At 39.4% G+C, this 15,289-nt stretch overlaps 1 protein-coding gene across 1 annotated transcript in view; it reads right to left on the bottom strand.

Moving 5' to 3' along the window:
* Positions 1 to 15,289, bottom strand: part of LOC124619328 (protein numb) — a 238,225-nt gene that overhangs the window by 13,642 nt on the left and 209,294 nt on the right. Inside the window, exons 10-11 of the mRNA XM_047145637.1 lie at positions 14,326 to 14,488; positions 7,922 to 8,168 (exon numbers count right to left, since the gene is read on the bottom strand). Coding sequence (XP_047001593.1) covers positions 7,922 to 8,168; positions 14,326 to 14,488 — 410 coding nt within the window. The remainder of the gene's footprint in view (positions 1 to 7,921; positions 8,169 to 14,325; positions 14,489 to 15,289) is intronic.

Genomic DNA, 15,289 nt, shown 5'->3' with positions numbered 1-15,289 from the left:
GCTCTAATCTCTCTGATTTTATCCTCACGGTCTCTTCGCGAGATATACGTAGGAGGGAGCAATATACTGCTTGACTCTTCGGTGAAGGTATGTTCTCGAAACTTTAACAAAAGCCCGTACCGGGCTACTGAGCGTCTCTCCTGCAGAGTCTTCCACTGGAGTTTATCTATCATCTCCGTAACGCTTTCGCGATTACCAAATGATCCTGTAACGAAGTGCACTGCTCTCCGTTGGATCTTCTCTATCTCTTCTATCAACCCTATCTGGTACGGATCCCACACTGCTGAGCAGTATTCAAGCAGTGGGCGAACAAGCGTACTGTAACCTACTTGCATGTCTTGCCTCATAAAAGTACGTACTGGCCAGTGATTCAGTATCACTATTTCATAGTTTTATCAACTGAAATTTCCTTTCAATACAATAACACAAATTATGTAGTTTAATGAATAGAGCACAACTAAAGATGCTTTTAAGTAATTTTCAAATGTATACCATGTCTTGTCACTCAAATAGCTGAAGAAATCATTAATGCTTAGTATGTGTTAAAATCTGGGTAAAAGCTCTATCAATTCAGTAAAATAAAAACAATTCCATTTCATGGTAATAAAAACTAAATAAAATACAAATTATTCTGCAGTTTTCAAAGTGTTTCATAACATAAAACTAGGACAAGGAGTCTTACCAAAGGCTCAGTGTGTAAAACAATTCTGTCAATGGACAGAACTCTCTAAAAACTCAGGATGATTAGTTCAAATCAAATGGTTCAAATGGCTCTGAGCACTATGGGACTTAACAGCTGTGGTCATCAGTCCCCTAGAACTTAGAACTACTTAAACCTAACTAACCTAAGGACATCACACACATCCATGCCCGAAGCAGCATTTGAACCTGCGACCGTAGCAGTCGCGCGGTTCCGGACTGAGCACCTAGAACCGCGAGACCACCGCGGCCGGCGGACGATTAGTGTTTCACGTCAAGTAAACAAAGTAAGTCAAGTTAACAAAGTAATCTCTACATCAGATTACAACAGCCATGTCATAATATTGAGTAGCAAGTTATCACCTATTACCTGAAGTAAACAGCTGGTAAAATTTCAACTTCAGCTGACACTTGCGTACTCACATATCAATGAATTGACTATTTTACTACAGGCATTTTATTGTCATTAAATATATATACGAGAGTGGTTTGATAAGTCTGGTAAATTTCCATGGAAGAATGAAACATTTCTATTGGGCTTGATTATTCCAAGGATCATATAAAGAACTTTAACAATGTAGGCCTACAGCACGCAGCTCATTGTTGACAGCTATCTGAACTTTCGATTGGTCAGGATGTCGACTGCGACTGAAAATAGAGAAAACAGAGTTTTGTGCAATTATTAAACATTTTCATTTGAAGGGTTGGACTGCCACAAATCAAAACAGAATTGGATAAAGTTCGCCTGGATTCTGCACCATCATTGGAGACCATATACTATTGGATTAATGGAGTTAAGCACGTTGGGTCATGCACCAAAGACGAAGTGGGCTTCCACCTTCCAAATGAGGCACCACAAAGGACACCACTGACAAAATCCATAATATAGTAATGTAAGACGGCCAAATAAAAATTCAGGAGATAGCCATCTCAACTGAGCAAGTGCATAATATTCTCCATGGAGAACTGGCTATGAAGAAGCTGCGTGCAAGGTGGGTGCCATGACTGCTCACAGTCAACAAAAAGTACATCTGACAACACAATGTCTGACAGTGTTTTTGTGCCAATTTCTGAATGCTGATGAAACCTGGAACCATCATTAAATGCCAGAGTCAAAATGGTAGTCAAAACAATGGACAAAGGCTGGTGAATTCTTTTGGATCCCCAAGGAATAATCCTCACAGATTAACTGGAAAAAGGCAGAAGCGTAACAGGGCACTATTACGTACCTGCCAACTTTCAAAAACAGAAATCCAGAAGATCCCAAATCGCAAAAATTTATCGTGTGCATGCTTCACAAGTTGTTCAAACATAGCGAGACAAGACTATATAGAAAGAGATTACAAATAATGTTAACACATAACTTGTAGGCTACACCTTAAGATCATTATTTTCAAACTCTGAAGTTAGGTACTCACGCAAGTTACACACTGACGAGTGTTCATTTGTTGTCACTTAACACTGGGAACAGTTCACACACAATACAAAAATGAGATCTTCTGCATGTGTCTTGCAAGGCACTATATGAACGACACTGTCAAAACTACTAAACTGAACATTTATTTACACTTATTTACATATTTTTCTCAAGTTCACAGAGCACTGGCTATATTCCATCACAGGTTGCAGAGGAGAGATGAAGGTGGGTAGCTGTCTTCATTTTCTTCAGAAATTCTGAAGGAAAACTATGAGGGTGGTTAGAAAAGTTCTCAGGATCACCATGAGAGGTCAGCGCTAGAGCAACGAGTTGTTCACGTGATATTCATTGGACTGTTGCCTGTAAACAAGTTCCAGTGCTCCTGGAAGAGTGCTATGGCAGTGACATGGCTCTGTTGCTGTTTCCATGTAGTGATTTGTGAAGATGGAAAAAAATAGAGATTCAAGCAGTGATTACGTACTTCACAAAGAAAGGTATGAAAGCAAAGGACATTCGTGCCGACTTCCAGAATACACTGGGGGACTCTGCTCCTTCATATTCAACTGTTGCCAAGTGGCCGAATGAATTTAAATTTTGTCGGAAGAGCTTAGACGACGATCCACGCAGTGGTCAGCCAAGATGTGTCACTACTCCAGAAATCATTGCAAAAATGCACAAAGTGGTCATGGAGGATTGCTGATTGAAAGTACGTGAAACTGGTCACACTTGCCAGATGTCATCTGAAAGGGTATATCACTGATTAACTGAAGAATTTAAAAAATTATCTGCAAGATGCATGCCGTGGCTCCTGGCACTGAATCAAAAATGCATGAGACTGGACATACCAGAACAATGTTTGGCCCGTTTTAGCGGAAACAAACAAGATTTTTTGCGCTGGTTTGCGACCACAGATAAAACTTGGGTGCACCACTATACCCCAGAGACAAAACAACAGTCAAAGCAGTGGAAACACGCTGATTCTCTGCCACCAAAGAGAGCCAAGACAATTCCTTCGGTGGGAAAGGTCATGGCATCAGTGTTCTGGGACGCGAAGGGGATTCTGTTTGTAGATTATCTCCCCACTGGGCAAACAATTACTGGAGAATAGTATGCTAACCTCCTGCACAAATTGCAACAAAAGATACGCAAAAACACGCCAGGTTAGCAAGGAAGAACGTCATCTTCCATCAAGACAATGCGTGCCCGCACACACATGCTGTCGCCATGGCAAAATTGCATGAACTGAAGTATGAATTGATGCCACACCCATCTTATTCACCTGATATGGCACTATCAGACTTCCATATCTTCCCAAAACTGAAAATTTTTCTAGGTTGACAAAGATTCGCTTCAAATGAAGAATTGATAGCTGGAGTTGACAACTATGTGCACGCCTGGAGGAAACTAATTTTCAAGATGGGACCAAGGCACTGGAAAATCGTTGGACCAAGTGCATTAATCTACAAGGAGACTACCAAATCACTGAAAAAAGTTTCAGTGATGTAAGTACCTTTTTTCTATTCATTCTGAGAACTTTTCAAAGCACCCTTGTATTCATGTAACATGGACTACTGCTTCTTGTTTTCAAAACAGAAATGGATCCCAGAGTTTCAATCAACATGGAGGACCTGAAGTGATTGCGATTCTTCTTCACCAAGCTGAACACACGCTCACTCTCAGCACTGCTGTTCAGTAGAGACAAAACAGAAAGCACTAGCCCGGATAACCTATCATATTTAGGAACACCATCAGCTCCACGAATGCTCATCAAGCGAGCCCATGTGGTATCATCTGTCAAGCTCTCGCTCTCAACAGTAGCAGAGTCATCAACCTGCAGAGTGACAAACTGGCTCTGAAGCACATTCACTGTGTCCTCAGCTGACTCACTTCCCTTCCTTGGCAGCAATGATGTTCTACTGTAGAAAACTTGGCATCCTCAATTTTGGAAACTTCTGCAACCTTTGCATGCTTCAGTACTTCATCGCTGAGGGGAAATTTGTTTATAATATAATCACATGCAGAGCAGAAGTAAGCCCTGACAGATGCAAAGAATGTTGATTTGTCTTTATCATTAAGTTTCTTCACCAAATTCATTGTCTGAATGCAAATAACTAGATGATCATTGTCTCTCTGATTCTCAACAAGATAGTACCTAACTTCCTGTAACAAGGAACTCTTCATAACTTTAGGTTTAACAAACCTGGAAAGACTGGAAAGAAGCTGCTGTAATAGGTTCATCATTAGTTCTAACAGTTTATGAATTTGAGGAGAAGCACTCTGAAGTGCAGAATTGAGTTTCTCAAATACAGAAATGACAGTACACAGGAAATCACAGTATGCCCTGTTTAAGCCTGAAGAGAGAAACAAACAGTTTTTCTTCAATGGTTTGAATGATGATGTTCTTCAGAACAGAAGTGTCAAATTTTGTGGCAGCTGCAAATCTCTTGGAGGCAACACCAATTTTGATGACTCGATAGCCTTCCTCACTCCATGGTCTTTAGAACCACCAAGCTCAGCTTTTGGGATTGTAAATAATGTTAAGCTACTTGACACACACTGAGCACTAACACACACCTCATCTTTAAAGATCCTAACTAATGGATCCCGCTGCTCCAGTCTCAGCAGACACTTTCCTAAAGATAGCCATCTTGTGCAGACACATTTTAATGTCTTCTAGTTTCCTTGTCATGAAGCTCTTGGAACTTCTTAAGGAGTCCCTTCCCCTCGCAGCTTTCTTCTAAATAATAGAAGACGTTGACTAAAAGTGCATCTGTCTTAACAGGCAAACTGCTTGCACCTTTCTCAGCAGCCAAGTTAATCAAATGACATGAGCAACTGAGCACAAAGACATATAGCTGTGCTTCCCTTAAAACAGCAGCAACCCCATTTCTCATTCCAATCATGACTGCAGCATTGTCTGAACAGAATGCTACACAATTTTCAATTGTCATTCTGTAATACTCCAACTGTGAAATTAACAAACTCCCGATATTATGTCCCGTTGAATCACACACCAAGGCCGGGATAGACAGCACCGAAGTAACTATCTTTTCCTGCTTTTCCTCAAAATTTCTTAGCATCACTGTCATTGCACCCACCTGTAGCTAAAGTTAATAGTTCACATTGCATGCAACTAGTGAGTTTATTTCTTGAATCTATAGCCATTTCTATGAAAATATGTGAACTCTTTGTACAACGTCAACCACATTTCTGGACCAGAGAACATTTTCTTAAAAAGGGCACCAGCATGATCAGCAGCAGCTAACAGAATATTATGTTCATTTAAAAATGAAGTGAACAAACATTCTGCTCTTATTACATCAAGATCAGCTCTGCTCCTATTACATCAATGTCAGCTCAAGAAGTGGTAAGAAATGAAACAATTTTCCTACCGCTATCCTTCATTTTGGTATCAGAGATGTGTTTAATGGATTTAATATGATTTATTAATTCAGTTCTTCCTCCATGAGAGATGTTTATATCACACGAACACACGGAACAGAATGCAAATGTTTTACTTTTCCACGACCACATAATACACCCAAATTCAGCAGAATATGCATCCCTGAAAGACTGATGATGTTTCTTAGTTGAACTCATCAAGAAAACACAAAATCACACAAGAATTCATGACACAATGGCACAAATACCAGAACCATAGCAAACACCGAATAAAAGCAAGCACGAATAAAGCTTTCCCACCAACATGCAGTTCAAGTCTAAAGAGTAATCAGCGATAATCTGTGAGATGTGATTACTGACAGAACATTCAATGACTTTCACTGGCAGTGTTTCAAATACACAGAGTTAACGACAAAAGCGCAGCGATATTCTGTGAGAAGGGATTATCGATAATATTATCAGTCAACTTTCAGTCGAATTTCAAACACTCGCTATTATTGGTCAAAACTTAAATGCAATATACATGCAGAGGGTGGAAACAAGCCCAGGAGCTGAAAATGTGGAAAAAATGATGTTCACTCAGAAAACCGGACAACTAATCCAAAATCTGGAAATCTTTCGGGAAAACCAGAAAATTTGACAGGTATGCTATTACGTTTATTGTTTGATCATTTAAAACTTACGTTGGCTGAAAAAAGACCATGATGGCACACAAAAATGTGCTCTTTCACCAGAATAATGCACTATTCTACATATCAGTGATAACTTTGACAGAAGTGCATGACTTGGGCTCTGAACTGGTTGCTCATCCACCCTATTCACCAGACTTAGCCCAAACTCTAGCTTGCTGGGAAGAAATTTTCATCAAGTGACGAAGTGTTAGTTTCAGTCACCAAGTATTTTGCGCAGTCTGACAGAACTTATCTTCCCGTGGGACAAAAAAAGCTGCACGATCACTCAACCAAGTGTACACCACTCAAAGGAGACTATGTCAAGAAGTATGGTGAGTTATTTACAAAACGAACATTTTCTTCTTGCTTATTTATCAGACTTGTCAAACCACCCTGGCATGAGATCTTAATTTCTCTTCACAAGGAATTCCCCAATGTTAAACAGTGCATGGAAGTCAGTAAACTGCCTATCTTAAAAAATTTCAACAGAAATGTGTGATGTACGGGATGTTGCGTAGTGCTGTCTATTATGACTACATCATTTGTGCCTACGATGCCAAACACTTCAGTAGATACTATTTAGTCACATGGTTATTACTAGTAGACACAAGTTCTGGCTGCTATTTACCATCAGGAGGTCAAGTGTGTAGTACTGCCAATAATAACAAAAAAAAAAAAAAAAAAAAAAAGTGAGAGAGACACAGTAATTTGCTACTTTGCTTTCAGAACTAATAGTTCCTTTGTTGATGAGAAGAGTGGGACAGGTTGGAAAAGGTTAAAATGGGAGGGCAGGTCGCTTAAGCCCCAGCAGTGAGGGAAAGAGTAGATGCTGCTGGGTGCCTCTCACCCTAGCACCCCAGTGACCTACCCTCTCCTTTCAGTGTCGTCCAACCGGTCACACTGTCCTCCCCAATGAAGGAACTATTGGTTCTGAAAATAACATGCTGTGTCTCTTTCATTTTTGTGTGTCTGTTAGCAGTACTAATTATTTCACCTCCAGAAGGTAACTAGCCAGTTATTCTGTCTCATAATTTACTGATTTTCTCGACTGTTTACGACTGATCTTTCGTACCGAGATCCATAAACTCCAATCACACCCAAATAACGTTCTTTAGCCCCTTCCCTGATTGGGCTGCCACAGCTAACAGTTGACATATACAACATACCACAATGGTACATTCATCTGGGAACTATGTACCGGAACTGACTCTTGTGCAGCAGTAAGCTTCGTGATGAGATTATAAATCTGTTTATGTGTACTGGGCTCTCAAATACATAAACTTTGCAACTGCACTATTCTGGTCACTGAAGATGACTGATGCGAGAGACAGTCGAAAAGTCAATTTGGTAAAAGAAAGGATGTCATGTCAGGCCACATCAAACCCATCAGAAAAGTGATGACCAAAACAAAGTAAGTTTCAGTACAACATAGCCTAATGCCCAGAGATATTTTACTCAAGCTTGCACTGGCCACGGAAGCTTTCACACTTGTTTCCACAACAGATCATTAGACACCACAAGTGAACACTTCCTTCTTCTTCATTCTGAGAAATATGCAGCTACAGTTTGAAACTGCTTTCTCTGACAAGCAACAACTGCCAAACAAACTTACAATCAAGTGTAGCTTTAGGAAAGATTTGCTGTTCAAAAACAGTGTATTTCAAAAACATAAGTGAATTAATTGTTCAGTTTATTTACAGAGCTCGACCAATAGTCCCTTATTGCTACTTACGCCGGTGACGGAGTGCCCGTGCGAGGGGGAACAGCAGGTGCTGCAGCTGGCGAGGCAGTCACAGCTGGGACCGGCACCGGAGATGCCGCAGAAACAGAAACTGGTGCAGTGTGAGTGGCTGCTGTTGCGGGAGGGAGTGCAGCTGCCGCCGGCAGCGCCACGGCTGCTACGGCTGGCAAGACGGCCGGTGCAACAGATGACACCGTGCTCATTGCCGTGCTGCTGTTGGCTTGCATTGTCACCCCACCTAAGTAAATGTTCAGTACATCAAAAACTATTACTGCCCAGTTCTGCGTATAGTGCAACAGTTTAACAAATAATTATTCTTCCTTATCATCATCCACAACAGAATATGATTGGTGTTATGCAATACACTACATCTACATCTGCATCTACACTTTGTAAGCTACAGTGAGGTGCATGGCAGAGGGTACGTTGCATAGTACCGGTTAATAGGGTTTCTTGCTGTTCCACTCATGTATGGAGTGCAGGAAGAACAAGAGGGCGGTATGAACAATTGCTTGAATGCCTCTGTGCCTACAGTAATTATTCTAACCTTATTCTCTCACAATCCCTATGTGAGCAATATGTAGGAGATTATATCACTTGAGTAACCCTTTAGAGCCAGTTGTTGAAACTCTTGTTAGTAGGCTTTCCCGGGATAGTTTACGACTGTCAGTTCAGTTCATTCAGATCTCTGTGACACTCTCCCATGGATTAAAAAATAACCTGTGACCATTCGTGCTGCCCTTGTTTGTATACGTTCAATATCCCCCGTCAGTCCTATCTGGTACAAGTCGCACACACCTGAGCAATATTCTAGAACCAGTTGCCCGAGTGATTTGTAAGCAATCTCTTTTGTAGATTGATTGTCACTTCCCCAGTTGTTGTTTTTGTTTTCAGTCCTGAGACTGGTTTGATGCAGCTCTCCATGCAACTCTATCCTGTGCAAGCAGCTTCACCTCCCAGTATGTACTGCAGCCTACATCCTTCTGAATCTGCTTAGTGTATTCGTCTCTTGGTCTCCCTCTACGAATTTTACCCTCCGTGCTGCCCTCCAATACTAAATTGGTGATCCCTTGATGCATCAGAACATGTCCTACCAACCGAGCACTTCTTCTAGTCAAGTTGTGCCACAAACTCCTCTTCTCCCCAATTCTATTCAATAACTCCTCATTAGTTAAGTGAGCTACCCATCTAATCTTCAGCATTCTTCGGTAACACCACATTTCGAAAGCTTCTATTCTCTTCTTGTCCGAACTATGTCGTCCATGTTTCACTTCCATACATAGCTTCACTCCATACAAATACTCTCAGAAACAACTTCCTGACACCTAAATCTATACTCAATGTTAACAAATTTCTCTTCTTCAGAAACGCTTCCCCAGTATCCTACCAATAAACCGAAATCTACCATATGCTTTACCCACAACTGAACCTATATGATCATTTAATTTCGTATGCCTACATCGTGCTACAGCCAGGTATTTGTATGAATTGGATGATTCTGAGACTTATTGATATTGTAGTCATAGGATACTATGTTTTTGTGGTTTTGAGAAGTGCAAAATTTTATATTTCTGAACATTTAGAGCAAGTTACCAATCTCTGCACCACTTTTAAATTTTATCAAGATCTGTCTAAATATCTACACAGTTTCTTTCAAATAGTACTTCATTATTAGATAACTGCGTCACCAGCAAAAAGCCTGATTTTACTATCAATATCATCTGCTAGGTCATTAATTTACACCACAAACAGCAAGTCATCAATCCAGTCACAAATTTCCAAATTTCACTTGATACTCCATATGATTGTACTTTTCACAATACGTGTAGGTGTGATACTGAGTCAAATGCTGTTCAGAAATCAGGAAATATACTGTCTACCTGACTGCCTTGATCCCAAGCTTTCAGTATGTCATGCAAGAAAAGTGCAAGTTGGGTTTCACATGATCCATGTTTTTGAAATATATGCTGGTTGGCACTGAGGAGGTCATTCTGTTCGAGATACCTCATTATGCTTCAGAATACGTTCTATGATTCAACAACAAATCAATGTCAAGGATATTGGACAGTAGTTTTGTGATGCAAGAACTGGGCACAGTTTTTTGTTCGAGATATCTATGGTAAGATTATAGTTAGAATATGGGCTAATTCTGCTGAAAATTCAGTATAGAATCTGGAGTTTGTTCAATTTTAATGGTTTTGGCTATTACTCAACACCACAGACACTAATACTTTACTCATTCACCTTTTCAGTGGTATGAGGATTAAGTTGGGACAATTCTCCTGGGTTGTCCTTTGTAAAGGAACATTAGAAAACAGAGTTAAGCATTTCAGTTTTTGCTTTGCTACTCTAAATTTCAGTTCCTGTCTCATTCACTAAGAACTGGACACTAACTTTGGTGCCACCAACAGCCTTTTCAAATGACCATAATTTCTTTGAGTTCTGTGAAAAGTCATTTGACAATATTCAGCTACAATAGCAACTGAAAGCTCTCGACAGCCAAATGCATTTCATATCTCCATCTATAGCCATACACTTTGTTTTACACTTATTATGCAGTAATCTGTGTTTCCTTACAGTGACTGTCTGTCATGGAGGTTTCCTTCCATTATGAACTGTTCTACTGGGTACATATCTACCCAATGCATGGTCAACTATTCTTGTAAACTTGAGCCAGAGTTCCCCTACACATTCCTGCCCTGTGAGAAAGTTTCAAGTTCCTCACTGAGATATTTTTATCTAGTTTACTGGCCATAAACATCTTTCTGTTGTACTTTGTACTCTGATAATCATTAGTGCCACAACCGCATCATGGTTACAGATACCTATTTGAATGTGGACATCTTCAAAGATGTCAGGTCAATTTGTTGTGATTAGATCCAAAATATTTCCATCATGAGTGGCGTTTCTAACTATCTGTGCTAGGTAGTTTTCAGAGAAGGCATTTAGTAAAGATTAATAGGATATATTGTCATGTCTACCACTAACAAAACTGTAATTTTCGCAATTAACTTTTGGATGATTAAAATCTCCATCGATGATTAAAGTATGACTGGGGAAGTCCTGTACAAGTGAACTGAGGTTTTATGTGACTTTTTGGTTACATCCAGGGACGAGTCTAGTGGGCCATACAAGGATCCAATTATCATTTTATGCCCACCCCTGATACCGATTCTTGTCAAAACAATCTCACATGCAGCATCAATTTCTACCTTGGTGAATTTGAGTTTTTTGTGCAACAAATACACCACCTTCATTTCCCATTTGCCTATCCTTTCGATACGCACTTACATTTCCCTCCAAATCCCATTGCTACCAATTTCAGGTTTCGATCAGTTTTCTGTATCTAGTATTATGTGAGATTCACTGCTTTTCAGTAACACTTCAAACTCTGGCATTTTGTTGAGAATACTGCGGCAGTTTACCATTAGGATTTTAATACTCACAGCTGCGGGATGCATTTCTTTCGATCTTACACTGACACTTCAGGATTTCCTACAGTGTATTATGCAGACAGTATATTGTGACAGCCAGCCAGAACCATAAAAATATGAGCACTTAACACTGCCCAAATGGAAAGGAGCAGAAAGGAAAAACAAGCCCCACCTCCTTGCAGGCTGCCATCCTACATTCGTGTTTTGTGCTTCCGCGAAAGCAGAACTGACGTAATGGCCATAGGGATCACGGATTCCTTCTGTTGTCACAAGAGTCACATTTGAATTCCTTTATGCACCAGGATTAGTCTCTTACTCATTTCAAAATAAGAAAAACAAGCAATCCATAAAACAAACCAAACTGGAGTACACGAAGCATTTGGCAAAGGCTACAGTGCAATTTTTGCTGCGCTGGTAATGGTAGTTCAGGCTCGAACTCTACCGGTATCTTACACAACCACACTTCAAAGCAATCCCCATCTAAAACTGCCATGAGATAGTGTCTGTATAACAACAAATATCAACCGTTTGGTTTGATTTTGTTTCTTACTATCATACGGTATATCGTATAGTTATGAGACTGAGGCATTTAATGAGTCATTCATGGTGTTTCGTTATATTACTATACACCACACTAGTTTGTGTTTATATGTCAGGACAAAGAAAATTTACCATATATATCAATAACAACAATTTTACTTATTTATACCCATTGTACATGAATTATTCTAGTTTCCAACAACATTTGAATTTTTAAATAGTATTTTATGCTTCATTCTACAATTTTAGTGTAGGTCTTTGATGTCATAAAATACAGAGCAGTTCCAAATAGTATGAAGCAGTAATGTAACAGCTTACATGCATCCTGTGCGATACACCTTTTCAAAGAATATTTCCAAAAATGTTGAGGTTCCTGACACACACACACACACACACACACACACACAACACAACACAACACAACACAACAAACTGTCAATAAATCAAGGCTTCTGAACAGAAATTTACATGTTTGCCTATTCTTTGCTCCTTCCACAATTCTCATAATAATTTTTTCCCTCTCTCTGAAAAAAGAATGTTATCAGTAGATTTGTTTTCTCAGAGATAATTCTATTTGACAACTAATATTTAATACGCATTGTATCAAGTCTTTTTAATACCATTCTAATGTAAACAAGAATGTTTAACTTTGTTGTCACAACATCCACATGATTTGCCTGTGCCAAATTTTGTTCATACGAGCACCATGAAATGTAGTTTAACCCCGAAGAATGCAATAGACGTGGATATGTCTTGGGCTGTCACTCAAGACGCCGTGCACAATTGCAGAGTAATTGATGGCTGTATGCTGTAAGAGATTATTCATGCAGAGCTGCAATTTGAATTTAGCTAGAAGAAGTGTATCAACAATCATTTGTGTGTGTAAAACTCCCTTATGTTTCTGTGAGGCACATAAATTTTAAGATTCTATTGATCGAGAATGCTCACTGCAAACTATTTATCAGCAATGCAACATGATGTATATCTCTATTGAGCATCAAAATAATTATCTTATCATTTAACATTAACTGCAATAGGAAAAGTCTGAGAATCTTTATACAGTGTACTTGAAATCTATACTTGATAATGTGTATCTACAACAATAAGAGACTGGCTATTAATACATGTGACAGACCTCAAACACTTTTCTAAAAGGAAGCTTCTTTCTATAATTTATTTCACATTTAGGATCATGAGCTATCAATGTAGTGAAGATAAATGCATTATTGCCAAAACTGTAAAAGAAATGTTTCACTATATTGAAAAATATGTAAAAATTGCAGGCTTCTGGACAAGAATTACTTTTATTCCAGATGAATTGTGGCAAGATATAACAGTCAAAATAAAACACACATAGCCTTGAAATATTGCAGAGGGGAAACTGCAATTACTTTCTAGTGCAATTAACTGATATTGTGTTATTGTAGCCTTCTACTTACCCAAATCATGTGACAGTGCTTTCTAAGAAAAAAATGATACAAATTTTAAAAAGTTAATAAAATCACAGATATTACAAAAGTGCTTATACAACTGCATCTCAGTCCAAACCTGAGGGTGTTACTTTTTAGCATAATCACAGTCTGTTGTCTTTGTGAACACCTAACAATTACGAATGTGAAGACAACTGGAGACCAGAAGCATAGAAAATGGAGTGTTGGTGCAAGCATTGACACATTGTAAGAAGTATTAGGAGACGTAGACCTGAAATGTAGACAGAAGAATAAGGCAATGCTCACTAGACTAAGACCATCTACACCTGAATTGTACAGATTATTTTATTCTTACTGTAAACGATTTATTCCAAAAGCTAGGAAGTTTTATTTCTCTTTTTCGTGCGGCTGTTGATGACTCAAAACATCTGCTACCTGGTGAGCAGTCTGCTCGCTTCCTAATTACGATTCCTTGTATGTGTGTGTGTGTGTGTGTGTGTGTGTGTGTGTGTGTGTGTGTGTGTGTACTTAGATGTCCAGAGGTTTTTGGACAGCAGGAGAGGAGTCTCTAGACACAACTGACGACAGGTGCCTGCTGCTTCATGCACAGAATGTCACACAGTTGATTGAGTCACTGCTACTCATGTCTGGAAGGCTCTCCAATGCAGGTCATTGAGCAATAATGTGAAGGATTCTAGAGTGATGAATATGTCATTGTCCTGCCACTACATAAGGAAGCTATCGTACCAGAAGGTCATCAGCATTGAGAATTTCAACATGATAAAAGACATCTGTTTCAACTGGTGTGGAGTATGCTGTACAACACAATATACAATGGATTTCATAGTCCAAATGCACATGTAGGTACAGAGCACCTTCAGCCTATTTCTCTTGTTGCTTAACAAGATCTCAAGACCTGGACACTGCCCATACAAATCACAAGAATCCATAGGAAAAACCTCTTATAAGTTACTTCTTGCTGATTACTAACCGCTTACACCGACACTGTTGAAGGTAGCAGAGAATATGCTGTTAGAAGAATGGACAGCTCCAACAGCATTTGTGGCAAATGCTGCTGCTGTGGATGCCACAGGGGCAGGCGCTGGCAGTGGGCGGGCTGCTGTGGTAGAGCTGGTCGTAGTCGTCGTAGATTGCTGTAAAAGTGATAACAGTTAAGGTTAGTATTCGGTTGTACGACTCATTATTTCACTGATCATTTCCAGTGCAATACCACCTAACATTTAGCACAAAAATATTAATTTTCCACTAAGATAGTGCTGTATCATTTTAAAAATGCACATTTACATTATTTTATTCAAAAAATCCAAATTCTCTCTCTCTCTCTCTCTCTCTCTCTCTCTCTCTCTCTCTCTCTCTCTCTCTCTTCCCCCCCCCCCCCTCCCCCCTCTACGAAGAATATACCTGAATCTTAACAGTAACATAATGTGTTGTGTGGGACTTCCCACACAATGGTAAGGAGAGGTGGGCTAAGAACGATGCAGCAACCGCCATCGTAGAAAAGCTGTACAATAGCAAAAATGCTTAGCAAACAAGCCAACAAAGGAAACAGAAGATTTACTTTTTGTATTTTTTTAGGTGTACAAAGAGCCTTTACAAATAATGCAAGAGGAGAGTCCAGATCAGCACCCTGACAAACATTAAAAGAAATGAATGTGGACAAATTTAGTAAAATGGAAGCATATACGCAAAGAAAGTGGGTAAAGATGAAAAATGCTGCATAAGAAAATAAAATGTAAGGAAAACGAGAAAGGAGCACTAAAGATGCCACAGGAAATTGTCACTGGTTGGCCACTTACGTAAAATATGGGCGAGCCGGTCACCCTGTGAACAAATTAAGAACCTCTCCCTAAAATCTTAGTAAAACCATTCGACAAGTCACAGAACTTTAAAACTTTAACCACATTCATTTGAGTATTGCCTAAAAGAGATGACAG

This window comes from Schistocerca americana, chromosome 6, assembly GCF_021461395.2.
Source record: "Schistocerca americana isolate TAMUIC-IGC-003095 chromosome 6, iqSchAmer2.1, whole genome shotgun sequence".
NCBI lineage: Eukaryota > Metazoa > Arthropoda > Insecta > Orthoptera > Acrididae > Schistocerca > Schistocerca americana.
The sequence above is the reverse complement of the archived record's forward strand: the minus strand, read 5'-3'. Positions and strand labels throughout refer to the sequence as shown.